General features: G+C 44.6%; 1 protein-coding gene across 1 annotated transcript in view; it reads left to right on the forward strand.

The window, feature by feature from the left end:
• LOC139420861 (sarcoplasmic/endoplasmic reticulum calcium ATPase 1-like) overlaps window positions 1-20,441 on the forward strand; it is a 72,952-nt gene that overhangs the window by 27,554 nt on the left and 24,957 nt on the right. Inside the window, exons 7-11 of the mRNA XM_071171222.1 lie at window positions 5,864-5,944; window positions 6,359-6,444; window positions 6,722-6,877; window positions 7,044-7,185; window positions 12,036-12,202. Of these exons, the coding sequence (XP_071027323.1) occupies window positions 5,864-5,944; window positions 6,359-6,444; window positions 6,722-6,877; window positions 7,044-7,185; window positions 12,036-12,202 (632 nt within the window). The remainder of the gene's footprint in view (window positions 1-5,863; window positions 5,945-6,358; window positions 6,445-6,721; window positions 6,878-7,043; window positions 7,186-12,035; window positions 12,203-20,441) is intronic.

Below are 20,441 nucleotides of genomic sequence, written 5' to 3' on the forward strand. Positions count from 1 at the left end.
ATGTTGTTCCTATGACCAGAGAAAGTGAAATATTCCTTGATATTAAAATAGACACAACGTGCTGCTAATAATAATAAAAACACAGGGCTATCGATACTGGACTCACGAGTGGCATAGCATCTCAGTGCTAGAGGCATCACTACAGAGCCGGGTTCGATTCCAGGCTGTATCACCACCGGCCGTAATTGGGAGTCCCATAGGGCGGCGCACAATTGGCTACTCATTCCTTGCAGCTGCAGCGCAAGCAGAAGTAGGGAGAAGTGCATTTTATGTTTTGTAATAGTGTTGAATAAACAAAAAGCCGCTCTTTGCTGTGTTATTTGACAGTCTCTCTCGTCATGATTTTCAAAGTTATGAAATCTTACTTAGGCTAGTATTAAACTTGGCTATGGCCGGGGTCATGGAATCTCTGTAGGCGCGATGATTTGAGCTATCCGATTGGCCAGCGCAGCAGGCGAGCTCCATTTTAGCCACTGGTCTCCAGGTTCACCAAGTAGGTGGCATTTAGTCTTTTCAGACATATTTAAATGGTTCAAAATGTGAACACTTTGCTTACCTGGTGTGCAGGGCTTCTGAATCAAGTGCACCTACCACCAACAGCACAAAAAAAAGCCTTTCAGCCTTTTATGGTTGGCTTTTCTACAGAAATGTTTGGTGGTCGACACATGCCTTGAAGATCGACCGGTTGGCGACCACTGCACTAGAACATGTTTTCTAACCAACCAAATTAGTTTGAATGTCGAAATCAAAGTGTAAGCACTCTTTTAAAGCCTCAGGTGATACAAAAATCCAACTTTCAGAATGAGTCCTTGGCTAGCTAAAAGTCAACTGACAAGCTAGCTAACTAGCTGTTTAGCTTGCTAGGACCCCCACAAACTTGTTTTTAGACATATTAATCAGCTAGCTAGCAAGCTTCGAGTTATGCCAAATAACAGAAATGATGTATGTTACAGTAGCACTGCGTTGGGATGTGCAGAATGCTAACATCCCTGCCCTGAAAACAGACATTTCAGGGGTGATTTTCTCTGAACAGCTGATCAGGGATACATACCTCTGTTATAACAAGCTCTAGGAAATTAGCTTTAACAATTTGGAGAATTGATACACAAGTTGTACATTGTTTTGAAGCTTTGAATCTCTTTTAAAAAATGTATATAGCTCAGAATGTATGTTGGGGTCAATGGTCCGTAACCATCCTTTGTAATTGTCCATCAAAGTTGTCAGTACCAGGTGGTTTGCCATTATTGATAGACAACCAATCAGTCTCTTCCACACTCACGCTATAGAATACTAAATTACAATGCTTGTCTTCATAATTTGGTCAGTCAGTTATGAATGGATATGAAGGTTCAGTTTGTTGTTCCACCACCGGCAGAGTACACACACACACACGGAACATAATTGGGATATTTCCAGGCTCTGAGATCTAGCTACTCTGTTCCTGTTTATTATCTCCATGGCAATCTGGCATCTTTAAGCTGGAGTGGAGAGGGAACTATTTTCTGTTGAAATGGAGTGTGACCCCCGTCTGTCCCTGGCCCCAGGGTCTCCTCTGTGGATGGCTAGTCAGAGTATCACTCCTCTCTCTCAGCAGCTCTATATACAGTAGATGAATGATGACGTTCAGTTAGACTTGCCCACCCAGTCCCTGCTGACTGGCTGCTGAGTAGAGGGCAGGGCCCTCATATTGTTCATGCGAACGCACGCACGCACTCACATGAAATATGTTAGTGGGCTGTGAGAAGACATAAGTTAAAGCTAATTTCCTACCATACAGGATAGAGGCTTTCAGCTTCGTATAGTGTTCTGCATGTATTGCCTGAGCAGATGAAGATCAGAGGGATATCTACCCATCCCTTTTCTCTGGTTATTAAGTGCTATTAGACATGAGTAAACACTCAGGGTTATGTATTTTCTCTCTCAAAAAGTGTCAGTATCTTGAAGCGACTATGATCCTGGCTAAAAACATGTTCAGAATTTGAGAGAAAAAATGACTTGCAGTTACATTTCTTGTCTTGATGTGCATGTTGTTCATCTGTCTTTCCTTTCTTGGATGTTGGATTAGCAAGTGTCCGTTACAGTGGTGGCTCCATGGGAACTCAAGGCGAAGGGTAGAACAAGCGATCTGGAGGGATCAGAAAAAGGACATTTTCAACCACAGTGCATTTGAGGAGAGAGGAGATAAAATCTATATATTTACACTAGTTTCCACCCTGCTTGCCTGGCTGGTTTCACATTATCTGAAGTGCCACGGTTATGATTGTGGAACTTTCCCAGCTTTTCTTTCCCAGCTTTTTTATTACAGATGGAAATAGTCTGTATACTCGACAGGCAGGGACATAGGAACTTTCAAGATACTTAAATCAAATAAGACCATCAGATCAACCAGGGTTTGGTCTGATCGATACTTAGTTACAGGAATAAAAGTGAAGTTAAAGCTAGAACCCTTAGTTGCTATATCCATTTTTGGACTTATAAATTTAATGATATACCCATTGGTTCTTGAAGAATATAACTTATAATGATGAGCGTAGTTCAACTGTCACACTCCACGAGAGCCCAAAATATGTTTGTTTTTCTCCAATGTTTGTAAACGATGTAAATGTAAGCAAACACTTAACATGGTTAAAAGTAATTTTGATTTCATGGATGGTCAGTCATTGCATCCATAGCTCTTTCTATGCATTTGAGAGTGCTTACATTTCTCCAGGCTCATCCCTCTGCTTTTTAGCAAAACGGAGGTGGGGGGTCTCTGCTTTATTATTGTTTCAACTGCGTATTCTGACTTTAAAGGGATAGTTCACCCAAATAACACAATTACATTTTGGTACGCCAGGTAAACAAAACCAAAGCATGGATTGCTGTCATACCTTCTCCATAGACTGCTAACAGGGTAAGAAAACCAATATATTGTTTTATAATTTGGGTGAACTATCCCTTTTAGCCCACTTTACTAGATGAATCGCAAGGCTCCATCCAGACCCATTTGATGTTGATGCCTGGTGTTGGGCCTCATACAGTAATGGTGTAGGCTGCATTATGGTATAGTATGTATTCTTCGTCTGAAATAGAATATGTTCTAATGCTCCTAGTATTAGCATTTAGATTGCGTCTGGGCAAATCTTAATAGAGAGAGGGAGAAAGATGAGTGAGGGAGGGAGAGAACGTCTGTGGGAGGCGAATGGAGAAGAGCGAGGGGTGAGTTGGAGGCGATAGGACTACATACAGTAAGTGAGGAGGATGCTGGGAGTGGGAGTTTCAAAAGCCTCTTGCTGCTGCCCTCTGCCTTGCCTGCCTCCTGTGGAGCTACTGCTCCCACACACACACCTCCCTCTCTCAATCTATCTTTTTCTTTATCTTTCCATCTCTCTTTCTGGTTGTTGAGGAAGAGTGAAATGGAGTGTTGATATAATGTAAGAGATTGGGAACTTGTCATAATGTATGATGAGAACTCCCAAGCACAAAACACATGGAAATGGCATGATTATAGGGGAATCTGATTAATTATAAAAACACAGGATGTTTTCTGAAATCATCAAACTAGAGGTTTGCCATAGTCCTACTCATTATGCACACATGTATGTGATTATGAAGTACTGAAATGTTCTTAATCAATACCTTGGGTTTGGTCAGTGCTTCACTTCCTGATGGAGATAGATGGGAGGCCAAATATCGTTCCCACACCCTGTAGGTCATGGAACATCACTAATCACAGTCAGGTTGCCTTGCCAAATAATGATCATCCTGCACTACCAGACAAGGGGAAAAGACAAGATGGAGCCTTTTCCAAAGGAATCACCTTGAAAAGCGTACTTGGTGCATTCTGTTATTGGCCTTGTTTTAGTGTTTTACTGAACAGCAATTAATTAGGCTGTCTGAGGACAGGATTGGCCCTTTCTGGAGAACATCTTGTACAAAAGGCTGTGTTGAGATGTTTACCATTACAGAATGGCATATTGATTGTGTGCTCAACATCAGTTGCAACAGCGCTAGTTATGAAGATTTCGGGCTCCTTCTGACTTGTTGTAAACCTCTTACTTTGAAGATATATTTGTATTATAGAAGAAGATTGGGCCATAATTACGAAGATAAGCAATCATTTCAATGTAAACTGTTTATCAAACTCCATGTGTATCAGCCAATTGAAATCGTTGATTTACGTGACAACACTAAATTGTAGCTGGTCCCATCGGATAACATGGCAAACATTAATTAGCCCCATACTAACTTCACTACGTGATTTATATCCTGGAACAAATTCTTCATCAGCCTATCAAAGATCTTTGACTTTATATCCACCAACCAATGGCATTTTTCTTAAAATAGGTCAACTGGCCACTAGTGGGATATTTTAAACCTTCAATGTTATCTTTTGTTTCGTTGGTCTGTAACAGAATGTTGTGTGCCAATATTGCATTGATGTGTCCTTGCCTAGGCTACTACTAAACAAAAATGTGAATGTTGTCTTATCTGTTTCTCACACATCAATGTGCTTAAAAAAAAAAGAGAAATGAAGTCCTTACAACAACGAAGAGCCTTGTGGATTCATCAAATAGCAGTCATGTAACATTATCACCATCACTTCTAGGTGGAACACTGCTAAAGTGGTTGACTTGAAATCGATAGTGCACTTTTATCATGGGTTCGAGCCCCCCCCGCATCAAGCTTTTTCTTTTGTTGGGGAAAACTTTTCACTGCAGGTCCTTTGCTCGAATTCAAAACGCATGTGACGAAGTGGATGATTTCTAATGTCATAAAGCCTGTTAAACGTGGCTGGCTACATGTAAGTGTAGCCTACTAATGATAGTCTACACTGGCTCCTTGCCAGAGGAGGGCGTAATCACTCTGTGGGTAGGCTCCACCTCACCCGCTTGCAAGCCGAGCCTTTATGGAATACGATCAAGGAGGTTAATGGGGTTCATCATGACTCGAGGTGTACCATACAAAGTCCCATATGCATTAATAGGTTATTATAGCACAATGAGGAAACGATCTGATGCGAATGAATGTAGGCAATAGCTATGCTGATTTGGCGTTCCTATAGTAGCTTACAGAAAAGGCTAATTAGATTACTTTGTCAAATATATCTAATTCACCATCTGATACTGATACTGCTAAGTGTCTATCGCAATTAAGACTGTATATTCGAGCGTCTGAACTCACGATAACCCAGAAAACGCCCCAACATTGTTTGTGAAGCTGTGACAAGTGTGCAGTGGAAGCAATGTGCATGGCTCAAAAGACGTTAGGTGCCACAGGCCCATGACACCCAAACACCCTGTCCTGAAATATGACTTTCATATACAACAGCCAAAGAGGAGAAAACAGATTAAAGACATTACATGCATTAATCCAAGCTGCTTGTATCTGGCTTTATCGCGCTGTGCAATGGGAACTAAAAGATTTCTCTGATGCCGAGCGCGAGCGTGGAATCAATTTGTTGGGATTGCGTTGTGACTCGATCTGTGTTGGTGCCTGCTGTTGGTTAAGCCGGGGCTCTCGTTTTTTTCCTTATGGCTTTGTGTCAATGCTGCGATTCGATAGGTTGAAAATGAGTGGTCACCTGGGGACAGCTAGGCCACTGTCTTCTCGTTTTCTTTGTCATTACATTTCCTGGCCCGCCAGACTCACACTTTCCCAGGTCACTACAGAGCGCAAAGATATAGTCATTTAAAATCAAACACACCTTTTTACTTTCTTTCTCTTTCTTCCTCCCCCTCTTCACTCAACTTGTGTCTCTCTTCCTCCCCCTCGCTTCTGCTTTCTCCCTCTGTAGAATGTTAACCTAATGCTTTCATTCAATGACTTTGTTTGACTATCTGTCTTCTCTTCTAAACCCAGCCTGTATTGTTGTGTTGTCTAGTTGGTGACAAGGTCCCTGCTGACATCAGGATCACCTCCATCAAGTCTACCACCCTTCGAGTGGACCAGTCTATTCTCACAGGTAGGCTACATTCTGGCTGGCTGGCTGGCTGACTGACTGACTGTCAGCATTTTGTTACTTGTCCGGTTTGTTTTTTTGTGTGGACCCCAGGAATAACAGCTGCTGCTTTGGCAAAAGCTAATGGGGATCCATATTAACCAAACAAACTGAATGACTGACTGGGTGGTTGGCTGGCTGACTGACTTGCTGCATCTTGTGAGATTCCAAAGCATGCTACAAATGTGATGGGCCGAGTAGAATATACTTTTTTTAAAACAGTCGAGAACATTGTCAAACAAATACAGAATAAGATTAAACCTCTGGCCTAGGTGTTCCTCTTACGATTAAATACAATGTTCTAAAACCTGTGTAACATCTTACTGGTAATGGCTTGTAGGATCATGTGTAACAGTGTGTATTTATCTGTCTCTGCAGGCGAGTCTGTGTCTGTTATTAAACACACCGACCCCGTCCCTGACCCCAGAGCTGTCAATCAAGACAAGAAGAATATGCTGTTTTCCGTAAGAGCTACACTTCCTGTTTGGAGCCAACTCTACTCCCTCTCTTTTTCACACACACAATCAATGTCTCACACACACACACACACACACACACACACAGGCACACTATCTCTCTCTGCTGCATTCATCAGCCATATCAGGAATTCTCAGATAATCTGCGTACCTGAAGGAGTTAGTTGCAAGTAGTGCTCCCATATGGATGCAGTATGCATGGTTTGATATCAGTGTGTACTCTATCACCATATTAACTCTGTGCTAACCTCCTCTTCCTGCTCAGGGCACTAACATTGCTGCGGGGCGAGCCATCGGCATCGTGGTCTCCACCGGCGTGTCCACGGAGATCGGTAAAATCCGGAACCAGATGGCTGCCACGGAGCAGGAGAAAACTCCTCTGCAGCAGAAACTGGATGAGTTTGGAGAGCAGCTCTCCAAGGTGGGTTTTACTATGATTGTTGTATTAGTTTATTTATTATATAGATATTATCATATCTATACGTTTTCGGTCTGTGTTTGCTGTGATGTGTATGAGCCATGTGACTTGAAATCCCAAGACAAATGTCAATTTTCACCAAAATACAGACAATATTTTGAACTTGAAGGTCATCTCCCTGATCTGCGTGGCTGTCTGGGTCATTAACATCGGGCATTTTGGGGACCCGGTTCATGGGGGTTCCTGGATGCGGGGGGCAATCTACTACTTTAAGATCGCTGTGGCCCTGGCTGTGGCCGCCATCCCTGAGGGTATGTGAGCTTATTACAGCTTATTTCCTTCCTTCTGCCTCTCTCTCGACCCCCCCCTCCTCTCTTTTTCACTTTTTTCCCCTCTCACTTTCCAAATACCATGTAAAAAATGAATTATCCTATGCTGTCCATTAGTGATGCGTGAGTTGAATAAGGAGAACAATACATTCAAAAAAATCTATAAAGGTATAATTCTTGTACAATTTATATTTATAGGCTACATTAAGATTATTCTTTCATTATTTTTAGGTTATGTCAATATAATAGAATAGAATAGAGTAAGCTTTAGTGCCCAACTTTACATGCTCCAAATTTCCAACACACCAATCACCAAACGCTTTTTGGTAACGGGCAGAAAAAGTTATGTTACATTTTGTTACATTATAGCCTTATTTGTTACATTATAGCCTTATTTGAAAATGGATGAAATAAATACAATTCCTCAGCAATCTACACACAATTCCCCAAAATAACAAATTTAAAAAAAATTTTTTTACTCAGGCCTTACTGAAGAGCTCAGCTCAAATAAGCAAAGCGAAACGACAGTCCATTACTTTAAGACATGAAGGTCAGTCAATGCGGAAAATTTCAAGAACTTTGGAAGTTTCTTCAAGTGCAGTTGCAAAAACCATCAAGCTCTATGATGAAACTGGCTCTCATGAGGACCGCCACAGGAAAGGAAGACCCAGAGTTACCTCTGCTGCAGAGGATAAGCTCATTAGTTACCAGGCTCAGAAATTGCAGCCCAAATAAATGCTTCACAGTTGTCAAGTAACAGACGCATCTCAACATCAACTGTTCAAAGGAGACTGCGTGAATCAGGCCTTCGATTGAATTGTTGGAAAGAAACCACTACTAAAGGGCACCAATAATAAGAAGAGACTTGGTTGGGCCGAGAAACACGAGCAATGAACATTAGACCGGTGGAAATCTGTCCTTTTGGTCTGATGAGTCCAAATTTGAGATTATTGGTTCCACCCGCTGTGTCTTTGTGAGACGCAGAGTAGGTGAACGCATGATCTCCGCATGTGTGGTTCCCACCGTGTAGCATGGAGAAGGTGTGGGGGTGCTTTGCTGGTGACACAGTGATTTAGAATTCAAGGCACACTTAACCAGCTCTGCTACCACAGCATTCTGCAGCGATACGTCATCCCATCTGGTTTGGGTTTAGTGGGACTATAATTTTGATTTTCAACAGGACAATGACCCAACACAACTCCAGACTGTCTAAGGGCTATTTGTTCAAGGAGAGTGGTGGAGTGCTGCATCAGATGACCTAGCCTCCACAATCACCCGACCTCAACCCAATTGAGATGGTTTGGGATGAGTTGAACTGCAGAGTGAAGGAAAAGCAGCAAACAAGTGCTCACAGCATATGTGGGAACTCCTTCAAGACTGTTGGAAAATAATTCCAGGTGAAGTTGGTTGAGAGAATGGCAAGTGTGTGCAAAGCTGTCATCAAGTCAATGGGTGGCTACTTTGAAGAATCGCAAATCTCAAATATATTTAACCGTTTTTGGTTACTACGTGATTCCATATGTGTTATTTCTTGGTTTTGATGTCTTCGCTATTATTCTACAGTGTAGAAATTTAAAAAAATAAAAACCCTTGAATGAGTAGTTGTGTCCAAACTTTTGACTGGTACTGTAAGGCCCTTTGCTATGAGACTTGAAATTGAGCTCCGGTGCATCCTGTTTCCATTGATCATCCTTGATGTTTCCACAACGTGATAGGAGTCCACATGTGGTACATTCAATTGATTGGACATGATTTGGAAAGGCACACACCCAATTCATGGGGGGTCCTGTCTATATAAGGTCCCACCGTTGACCATGCATGTCAGAGCAAAAACCAAGCCATGAGGTCGAAGGAATTGTCCGTAGAGCTCAGAGACAGGATTGTGTTGAGGCACAGATCTGGGGAACGGTACCAAAACATATCTGCAGCATTGAAGGTCCCCAAGAACACAGGGACCTTCATCATTCTTAAATGGAAGATGTTTGGAACCACCAAGACTCTTTCTAGAGCTGACCGCCCGGCAAAACTGAGCAATCGGTGGAGAAGGGAGTTGGTCAGGGAGGTGACCAAGAACCCGATGGTCATTCTGACAGAGCTCGAGAGTTCTTATGGACAACCACCTCTGCAGTACTCCACCAATCAGTCCTTTATGGTAGAGTGGCCAGATGGAAGCCACTCCTCCGTTAAAGGCACATGACAGCCCGCTTTCGGTTTGCCAAAAGGCACCTAAAGATTCTCAGACCATGAGAAACATTTGTTTCTGGTCTGATGAAGGATAAATTTGGCCTGAATGCCAAGTGTCACGTCTGGAGGAAACCTGGCACCATCCCTACGGTGACGCATGCTGGTGGCAGCATCATGCTGTGGGGATCGAGGCAAAAATGACCGGCGCAAAGTACAGAGCTCCTTGATGAAAACCTGCTCAGGACCTCGGACTGGGGCGAGGGTTCACCTTCCAACAGGACAATGACCCTAAGCACCTAGCCACGACCACCCGCTCATACATCTCTGGAGAGACCTGAAAATAGCTGTGCAGCGACTCTCCACATCCAACCCGACAGAGCTTGAGAGGATCTGCAGACAAGAATGGGAGGAACTCCCCAAATACAAGCTGGTAGCGTCATACCAAAGAAGTCCGGAGGCTGTAATCGCTGCCAAAGGTGCTTCAACAAAGTACTGAGTAAAGGTCCTGAATGTAAATGTATAATTTTTTTTAATACATATTCAAAAATGTAAACTATTTTTGCTTTGTCGTTATGGGGTAGTGTGCGTGTGTGTGTGTGTAGATTGATGAGGGGGAAAAAAAACTAATCCATTTTAGAATAATGCTGTAACCTAACAATGTGGAAAAAGTAAAGGCCTGAAAACTTTCCAAAAGCACTGTATATGCAAAAGTATGTGGACACCCCCACCCCTTGCTGATAGGTGTATAAAATTAAGCACACAACCTCCAGAGACAAACATTGTCTGTAGAATGGCCTTACTGAAGAGCTCAGTAACTTTAAATGTGACACCGTCATAGGATGCCACCTTTCCAGCAAGAGAGTTTGTCAAATGTCTGCCCTGCTAGAGCTCAGCCTCGAAGTGGTAGGCCACACAAGCTCACAGAACGGGACCGCGGAGTGCTGAAGTGTGTAACAATCATCTGTCCTCGGTTGGAAAACTCACTACCAAGTTCCAAACTCCCTCTGGAAGCAATGTCAGCGCAATAACTGTTTTATTGGGAGCTTCACGAAATGGATTAATATGGCCGAGTAGCCGTACACAATCCTAAAATCAATAGTGGTCTGGGGCTGTTGGTCCGGGCTAGGCCCCTTAGTTCCAGTGAAGGGAAATGTTAACGCTACAGCGCAAATTTTCATTCTAGATGATTCTGTGCTTCCAACTTTGTGGCAACAGTTTGGGGAAAGCCCTTTCTTGTTTCAGCATTACAATTCCCCCGTGCACAAAGCGAGGACCACACAGAAATGGTTTGTCAAGATCGGTGTGAAAGAACTTGACTGGCCTGCACAGAGCCCTGACCTCAACCCCATCGAAGACCTTTAGGATGAATTGGAACGCCGACTGCGAGCCAGGCCTCACTAATAATGCTTTTGTGGCTGAATGGAACTGAAGTCCCCGCAGCAATGTTTCCACATCTAGTGGAACACCTTCCCAGTAGAGTGGAGGCTATTATATCAGCAAAGGGGGGACCAACTCCATATTAATGCCCATGATTTTGGAATAAGATGTTAGAGCGGATTTCCCCATACTTTTGGTAATGTAGTGTAGATCGACGGAGGCAAAAAGGACAATGTTGAAGTTTAATTCAGTAAAAAAACTGCGAAATGGAGAGTTGGGGAGAAAAAAAGAGAGAAGGGAGGGCCAAAAAAGTAATGTTTGGGAAAGATTTGAAGTGCTCAGAGGATGATTGCAGTGTCTATGTTATGTGGGAATGTCAGGTGCTATACAAATTCGACAGTCACAAGACGGTGACTTCAAATAGGCCTATGGCATGTCAAGGGAACTGTAGCCTACTGTTAGGTTTAAATTGAAACTGAAATATGGACACTGACTGCAGGTCTATAACCTCTGAGATTGCCTTAATAATAACTCCTGTAGAATTAAGCATTTCTTGCAGTAAAATTATACACCGAATGTACATTTTGATTCAGGAACAGGAGTGGAGAAACAATGATTTCTTTCAGCGTCTTGGGAGAATGCGAATGCACAGTTAGGACCTCTACAGACTATCTTTTCAAGCACATAAAATATGCATCCAGGTTAAACTGAAATATTATCAGAAACACGTTGGGTCGTTTTCACAGCTTTCTATTTCCTTTACTACCGGTCAAATTGATGTCGTTTTGGACATTTTATAGAATTTTCTCCCAGGTCCCTAAACAGAAGCAGAGATGATGTCTAGATTGGAGCATTCATTCGATCATTTATGCTATTATTCTGGTGAGCAAGGGTTTATTTAGTCTTCTAGGGCAACATAAAATGGCAGAAGAGAAGCTTCCCCTATCTAATTATTAAGTTGAATAACTAATATCCTACCAAAATGTCAGAAATGATAAGCAGAAACAAATCTAAATTAGGCACCAAAAAACCCTGAACCTCCTGTCAAACAAATCACCATCTCTGACTAGCCTATAGTGCAATTTCTATATTTGCAGGTTAGTCGGGTGCGGGTCTCAGATTTGTACTATGTCACATAGTTGGGAGGTAATTAGCAATTGCGGGCGACTGCTGGTGAACAAAAAGCTGACCCGTGCACCACTACTGTCCATGTTACTGTACTGTATCGGTCCATTCCACTCTATCCAATCCTGCCTCTCTTACCCCCTCAGGTCTACCTGCTGTTATCACCACCTGCCTGGCGCTGGGGACCCGACGCATGGCCAAAAAGAACGCCATCGTCCGCAGCCTGCCCTCTGTGGAGACCCTGGGCTGCACCTCTGTCATCTGCTCTGACAAGACTGGCACCCTCACCACTAACCAGATGTCTGTCTGCAGGGTGAGTCTGGGAACACTTTCAAGTGATATTAGTGTGAATGGTTTGATGTGCGACTGTAATATTAGTGCGATTGACAGCTGTTCACATGCGCTGTGATAACGCTTTGACGTGAAGAAAAACACGTTTTTAAAGTGTTAAGTGCTTTTTTTGGTCTTGGGATACTACCCAACAACCTTTTGGTTGCAGGCCCACTTATCTAACCACTAGGCTACCTGCAGTTGTAGAGGATGTTTTGTCATTGTACCGGCCCAGGATATTTAGTTTCATCGAGTTCAGAGAAAAACCAAAGCATTGTAATCCACTTTCATCTTTATAAATGATTGACACTTCCTTCATGCTGAGAAGCCTTCAGTCAATCAGATTATATTCTGTGTTAAGATTAGCCAAACTCATAAACAACCTAATCTCAAAGCACATCTGTGTTCTTTCCAGTGAAATACTGTTAGTGTTGGGTTTGGACACGCAGGCGCGTGTGTGCGCACACACACACACACAGGTTTTGGATGGGGGACAGGTGAGGTTAGTAGTGATGGAAAATCCTTGCGATGTTGTAATGTTTACCGTCAGCCAGCCATTTGAGAGCTGGTGTAGCGAGCCTAGACAGGGCTGGCATGCAGGCTGGCAGGACCAAACGGCACACTGTACTGTAGGCCACAGTACTACATGGCCCTCTCACTGACCCTGAGAGAGGCTGGCACAGACAGCCAACAGGCAGGAAGCTCAGAGCACAGATATGTTTTCAAATGTCAAACCTGCAGCTGCTAAATAACCATTAGAGACCTTCATGTACAGAAAAATAGGCTACATGCACAGTGCAAGCACAGGAGTCAGAGACACACACCCATATTGTCACTCTTGTGGAATCCCACAGCCCATCCCATTCCTCTCCACACCTTGGTTGGGTGGGTGGGTGTGTGCCTGCTCTGCTCTACCACAGAGGAAATGCCAGGGCCACTGTTTGTCTTGGCTTCCATTTAGCCTCTGGAGCAGGATCTGGCTCACACCCCACCCAGCGTGCACACACACACACACACACACACACACACCGCCTAACCACAGTTAACTCCTCTTACCCTCACCTGACCTTTCACATATGAGAAAGATCAAACTGCATTTCAAATTTGTTGTACCTCTAAATTGTACATGCTGGCCAGTGGTCGTTATTTGCCAATTTGGAATATGAAAGTTGCCTTTAAGTCAATATTTGTATCAAATTTGATGACTGAGATGAAGCCTGTTCCCATTAAGGTAACCTAGGCAGCTGCTAGTGGGTGCTAGAGCTCCACGATCTTCAAGGCTTAATATGCTCAGCTGGTAATACACTCGTATCCCGCAGTGATTGGTTCATACATAAAACATGATTAACGGGGGCTGAGCTCGAGCGGTGTTTGTGAGACAAGGGCGGATCCCGAAGGGGCCCGGGGCCGCGTCTTTTACAAAAAAAACTGAGTCCGAATGTTTTGAACTACAAACGATTTAAAAGCTATCCATGAAAAGCTGAGACTTATCATGGATAACGAACATGCACCTCTTTTGCTCTATGACGCTCACAAGCTACAAGAGTCGTTAGAAGATCATAGGATATCCCAGGACATAGTGTCTAATACTGTGATAAGCTCACACAGTTGCTGACACACACTCCACACAGTTGTCACGGACTAGTTGGATATTCATTTCCCACTGAGCAAACAACGGTTATCATTCGTATAAAATCATTTTTATCAGGTTTTTGCTTTGGTGGACCATTTTTTTATTTTATTGCCATTTGTCAATAATTCACGAATGCAACTATTTGTCAAGTTGTTTTGTGTTGTACTTGTAGCCCTGGTTGTCCTGAAAGGGAAATGGTAAAATACTTCATTGCGAGGCTAAATATAAGGGCTGGACATGCAGATAAAGGAAAGTCCGACACATGGAAAGCTGATTTTTGCTGGAGTCTTGGGACTGATAGGGTTAACTAGCCGCTGCAGAAAACACAGGGAAAAGATGCAAACTGTCATAATAAAACAATTTCCCACCGCCATGCTAGATGCTACTTCCTGATGTTGTGCCCCGCGTTCAGCCAGGGGTAAACAACACTGTTGCAACCTGATTGGCTAAATGCGGTGTGCAACATCCTGAAGTTGTCATAAAATTCAAAAATGGTGGTATTTTAAGACAGCATGCATAGCATATTTTCCGTTTTTTGGGCGGGGGGCGGCACGCCATTAAAGCTAGTTAAGGAGGAACCGATGCCTTTGCAACCTGAATGGATGATGATTTATGTTGGAAGAGGTTGCCGGAGGACACAAGTGTATTACCAGCTGAGCACATTAAGACTAAACGATAGTGGAGAACTAGCATCCACCTGTACCTGCCTTAAAGGGTGTTTGCCGCACTGTTTGTTCAGTTACAGTACTGTACAGCCAGTGTGCCAGGCAGTGCTTTTACATACAGGCCATCCAGAACATGGTCTATAAAAAAAAGTCTGTGGTGTGTTTGTTTTAACTGCAGTGTAGTTGTATCTGGACTTGACGTGTTGCTTCCTGGGCTCTCTCGCTCTCTCTACCCTCGCTCGCTCGCGCTCTCTCTCTCTCTCTCTCTCTCGCTCTCTCTCTCTCTCTCGTGTGTGTGTGTGTGTGTGTGTGTGTGTGTGTGTGTGTGTGTGTGTGTGTGTGTGTGTGTGTGTGTGTGTGTGTGTGTGTGTGTGTGTGTGTGTGTGTGTGTGTGTGTGTGTGTGTGTGTGTGTGTGTGTGTGTGTGTGTGTGTGTGTGTGTGTGTGTGTGTGTGTGTGTGTGTGTGTGTGTGTGGTCTTGTCGTGTGTGTGGTCTTGTCGTGTGTGTGTGTGTGGTCTTGTCGTGTGTGTGGTCTTGTCGTGTGTGTGTGTGTGGTCTTGTCGTGTGTGTGTGTGTGGTCTTGTCGTGTGTGTGTGTGTGGTCTTGTCGTGTGTGTGTGTGTGGTCTTGTCGTGTGTGTGTGTGTGTCTTGTCGTGTGTGTGTGGTCTTGTCGTGTGTGTGGTCTTGTCGTGTGTGTGTGTGTGGTCTTGTCGTGTGTGTGTGTGGTCTTGTCGTGTGTGGTCTTGTCTTGTCGTGTGTGGTCTTGTCTTGTCGTGTGTGGTCTTGTCTTGTCTTGTCTTGTCTTGTCATTCGCTTATTGATGTGAAAACTAAGAGCTCAACCCAGGTCACCAGTTGGTGTTTTATGTGTAGACCTGAGGGTGCAAAGGGCATTGTGTGTGTGTATGTATATATATATAATTTGATGACTGAGATGTAGCCCTTCACACATAGACTACCGTTCAAAGGTTTGGGGTCACATAGAAATGTCCTTGTTTTTTTTAAAGAAAAGCTCATTTTTTGTCCAAAATACAGTGTAGACATTGTTAATGTTTATAAATGACTATTGTAGCTGGAAACGGCTGATATATGAGTATCTACATAGGCGTACAGAGGCCCATTATCAGCAACCATCACTCCTGTGTTCCCATGGCACGTTGTGTTAGCTAATCCAAGTTGATCATTTTAAAAGGCTAATTGATCATTAGAAAACCCTTTTGCAATTATGCTAGCACAGCTGAAAACTGTTCTGATTTAAAGAAGCAATACAACTGCCCTTCGTTAGACTAGTTGAGTATCTGGAGCGTCAGCATTTGTGGGTTCGATTACAGGCTCAAAATGTCTGTTTTCAAGCTACAATAGTCATTTACAACATTAACAATGTCTACACTGTATTTCTGATCAATTTTTTATGCTATTTTAAAATGGAACAAAATGTGCTTTTCTTTCCAAAAAAACAAGGACATTTCTAAGTGACCCCAAACTTTTCTGTGTTTGTGATTGCATTTTATATTTGTTTGTCCCTGCTGTTTCACTGTGTTTGTATGATATTCTCAGGAGGTTTGAGCTATCTCTTCCGTGCTGCTCTGCTGCCTTTCCTGTATGTTTTGTTTCAGCATGCAGTGCATCTGTGTGTATAAGAAGCTCTAGAGGGTTGCACAACTGTTGTTTCCTGCTTGAGAGGATGCTGCTCTCTCTTGCGCTCTTTCTCTCTGTATCTCTTGCTCTCTCTCCCTTACCCTCTCTGCGATGATGTGGCTAGTAGAAACTGACCGCTTGCCCCAGTCAGTAAATGTGTATACATTGTTCCAACCATCGGCAGCATTCGAGAGAGAGGGAGAGCGGGAGTTCCCTACTGTCCTGTGGAAGTATAACAGAACTGGGTAATCTCCCTGAGCTGAGCTAACCGCTATCCCTGGTCACTCTTTGCCTACCTAGGAACCTGGCTGCTGAAAAGAGACCTGGGTTGACTCCCAAACCTATGGTCTCTGGTCAAAAGTAGTGCTCTATAAAGGGAAAAGGGTGCCATTTGGGACTCAACTGCTCTGCTCTCTCTGGTAAATATTTACCCTCCGGGCCCAGGGTATATTAGCTTAATGCAGTTGAGAGATTAAGGGAAACACAGACCTGCTCTCCCTCCTCAGTCTTCACCGTGGTGCAGCGTTGTTTTTCCATCAGTTTTGAGTGATAGAATTTACCTGATAGGAAACGGCAGCGGAAATGGTCCCTGACTTACTGCTGTCATTTTGAACCCAGGTCTCTCTTGTATTATAGATTTTGTCTCTGAGACTAACCTCTATAAATCAAGGTTAACAAAAATAAATGAAAGCAACTCTCTCCTCAGTCCTAACATTGGGTCAGTGGTGTTTTTCCATTTTGTTTTGGAGTGATGATGGAACCTTAAGGGCATTTCAGGGTTTCCAGGATGCCAGTCCAGGAGCAAGGATCAGATATGGATTTGTAAAGCTTTAATTTGCAATATACTTGACTTAAAATTATTATTTTTTAAATCCTACTCTACATTTTCCTCGCTTGTGAGTTATCTGTGCCTGCGTGTGTGTGTGTGTGCCTGCGTGTGTGTGTGCCTGCGTGTGTGTGTGCCTGCGTGTGTGTGTGCCTGCGTGTGTGTGTGCCTGTGTGTGTGTGCCTGTGTGTGTGTGCCTGTGTGTGTGTGCCTGTGTGTGTGTGCCTGTGTGTGTGTGCCTGCGTGTGTGTGCCTGCGTGTGTGTGCCTGCGTGTGTGTGCCTGCGTGTGTGTGCCTGCGTGTGTGTGCCTGCGTGTGTGTGCCTGCGTGTGTGCCTGCGTGTGTGCCTGCGCGCGCGCGTGCCTGAGCGCGCGCGTCTGACTGCGTGTCCGTGCGAGCGTGCTCCTGCGTGCGTCTGCAAGCGTGCGCGTCTGCCTGCCTGCGTGCGTGCGCGTGAGCCTGCCTGCGTGCCCGTGCGAGCGTGCTCCTGCGTGCATCTGACTGCCTGTCTGCGTGCGTGCGTGTCTGCCTGCGTGCGTCTCCCTGCCTGCGAGAGAGCGTGCGTCTGCCTGCGTGTCCGTGCGAGCGTGCTCCTGCGTGCATCTAACTGCCTGTCTGCGTGCGTGCGTGTCTGCCTGCCTGCGTCTGCGTGCGTGTCTGCCTGCGTGCGTCTCCCTGCCTGCGAGAGAGCGTGCGTCTGCCAGCGTGCGTCTGCCTGCGTGTCCGTGCGAGCGTGCTTCTGCGTGCGTCTGCAAGCGTGCGTCTGGCTGCATCTGCCTGCGTGTCCGTGCGAGTGTCTGCCTGCGTGCGCGTGAGCCTGCCTGCGTGCGTCTGCCTGTCTTCGTGCGTCTGCTTGCGTGCCTTTATCCTGCGTGCGTGTGTCTGTGTGCGTGCCTATGCCTGCCTGTGTGCGTGCGTGTGTGTCTATGCCTGTGTGCGTGCGTGTGTTTGCGGGCTTGCCTCTGCCTGCGTGCGTGTCTGCCTGCGTGCGTGTGTCTGCCTGCATGCTTGCCTGCGTGCTTGCCTGTCTGTCTGTGTGTGTGCAAGCGTGTCCTTGACCTTAAGCTGGGTCTAGCTGTGCCATATGGTTCTGATAAGAACGTCTGTGTCCCGTAGCCCTGTCATATCCTGCTTTCCCAGCCGAGGGGATATCCCAGGGCACGGTCACACACAGGAGTGAATACCCTCTATGATGACATACCATTTCATTTCCAGTACACAGATCAGGGACACTCTCACTTTGGTACTGCTGCCAACACAGCACAATACACACAATAAAGGGCAAGTCAAATTGTATTGAGGAGAGTTTCAACTTCTACAGACAGGCACCATTAGTTCATATGAATCGTGTAGTGCCTTGTTTCCATGGAAACCACATCTCTGATAGTGAGAGAAATATGCAGTGACAAACATGACCAAAACACTGAAATAGCAGTTATTACAAATATGCTAATAGCAGTCCTGATAGGCCATGTGGTAAAACATTGTATCAGTAACCTGTACCCCAGCACATTGACTATTTTCTTCTTGAACTGCACTGTTGGTTAAAGGCTTGTAAAGTAAGCATTTCATGGTAAGGTCTACACTTGTGGTCTTCGGCGCATATGACACAGTTTGATTTGACATGTATTTTATGTTGTTAGCTTACTTATCAGGGACTATGCACAATAAGGGGCAGCAGGTAGCCTAGCGGTGAAGAGCGTTGGGCCAGTAAACGAAAGGTTGCTGGATCGAATCGCTGAGCCGGCAAAGTGGAAAAAATCTGCCGTTATGACCTTGAGCAAGGAAGTTACACCCCAACAACAACTGCTCCCTGGGCACCAATGACGTGGACGTCGATTAAGACAGCCCCCTGCACCTCTAAGATTCAGAGGGGGTTGGGTTAAATGTGGAAGACACATTTTGAGTGGGTATGCATTTAGTTGTGCAACTGGCTAGGTATCCCCTTTCCAATAATTACTGCAGTCAACTCCTGGGCTCCAAGGTGACATATCCAGGATCAGTGAAAAAAAGATTTAAGACACAGAATCCAGCTCCTATCTCATCTCCTAAAGAACAGTGTATGATCTGGGCCACAGACACACTGGGGCACCAATCACAGCGGTTATTTGTCAGTCTAATCATTTTTCTCATTCACATTATTCAGTTTGTTACTCAGTTACTGTTTGATGAGGACTGAGGAGGCCCACGGTAGGTAGATTGTCAGTAGATAAAGCTTCTGTGGCAGAGGAGGGTTGTTGTTCTTGATGCTCGATCTATCCTAGAGAACCTGTATGTCACCTGAGCATCCAGCGTCGCATAGAACTAGCCATCATAGTCAGGTTAGACCCTAGACTGACTAATGGTCACATTGTTTGCAGTGTCTTTAAATTGATAGATAGCCAGTGTTATTAGATAGTCACTGTTCATTTGAAACGCCCTGAGTACGACTTCCCATTGTCTAAATGAGCAGTTCCAGACATGATGACTCTGATCTGTGTAATGTTAAAGACCTTCTCAGCTGGAGTAGATTTCACACATGTTTTGTAAACTACTCTCGGTATAAACAGAAGACACACACCCTCTAGAAGCAGTAGCAGCGGATGTAGTGAAGGGAAAATACGTTTTTTTTCTTCATTCATTCTTTAATCGTCCAGATTTAATTGACTTTAAAGTCGAGTAAAACCCGGACAGGAGGGAGTATTTTCCTTATTGTGTGTGCACGACCTGACCGCCCTAGCCAATCTCCTCCCTTCTCTCCATGGTTACTATGGTTGTGTCTGGTCCAGATGGCAAGTCTGTGATTACAGAGAGAGAATATTGATGTGAGGAAAGTCAAAGGCTGTGTGTCTGTTTTGTAACCTCCTCAGTGGTCCCAGCCAGTGTGAATGGAACAACAGACCCCTGTGACAAGCCAATCGATGCACTCCCATAAATGAACCTCATCAGATCCATTCCACCTGTTATCACCGCTGCAGCCAGAACAAGAGAGAAAGGAGAGGGCCAGATCGAATGCATGCATGTAACACACACACAGGAGAGAAGGGGCAGATCCAAGGCTACAGTAGAACCCCCACCCTCACCACTGGGCTGCCAGCCTAAAAGACCTGTCAGCATAGCCAAACCCTAATTGTTCTGGGCTGGGCTCTCTACACAGGAAATCAATATATGAGTGCAGACAAAGCAGAACTCTGGGCAACACAGTAGTCTGATCACAGGGAAGGACGGACAAGACATCAAAACAAAATTTGACCTGGGAAACAACTTGCTCTCTCATTCTCGCTCGCTGCCCCCCCCCCAAGTCTTAGCCTTCCACTAACAGTGTGGTTAGTGATCCATGCTATGTATGCCAGGATTACAGACTTAGGGTATAGTTTGGTCCCAAGGTCAGTAAGCACAGGAACCAATGCCTGCTGGGAAAAATAGAGAAGGAAAAAACAAAAACTGCTGTGTGACATTATGTGGTGGGAAAGCCCTTAGTT

Source organism: Oncorhynchus clarkii, chromosome 12, assembly GCF_045791955.1.
Source record: "Oncorhynchus clarkii lewisi isolate Uvic-CL-2024 chromosome 12, UVic_Ocla_1.0, whole genome shotgun sequence".
NCBI classification, from domain to species: Eukaryota; Metazoa; Chordata; class Actinopteri; order Salmoniformes; family Salmonidae; genus Oncorhynchus; species Oncorhynchus clarkii.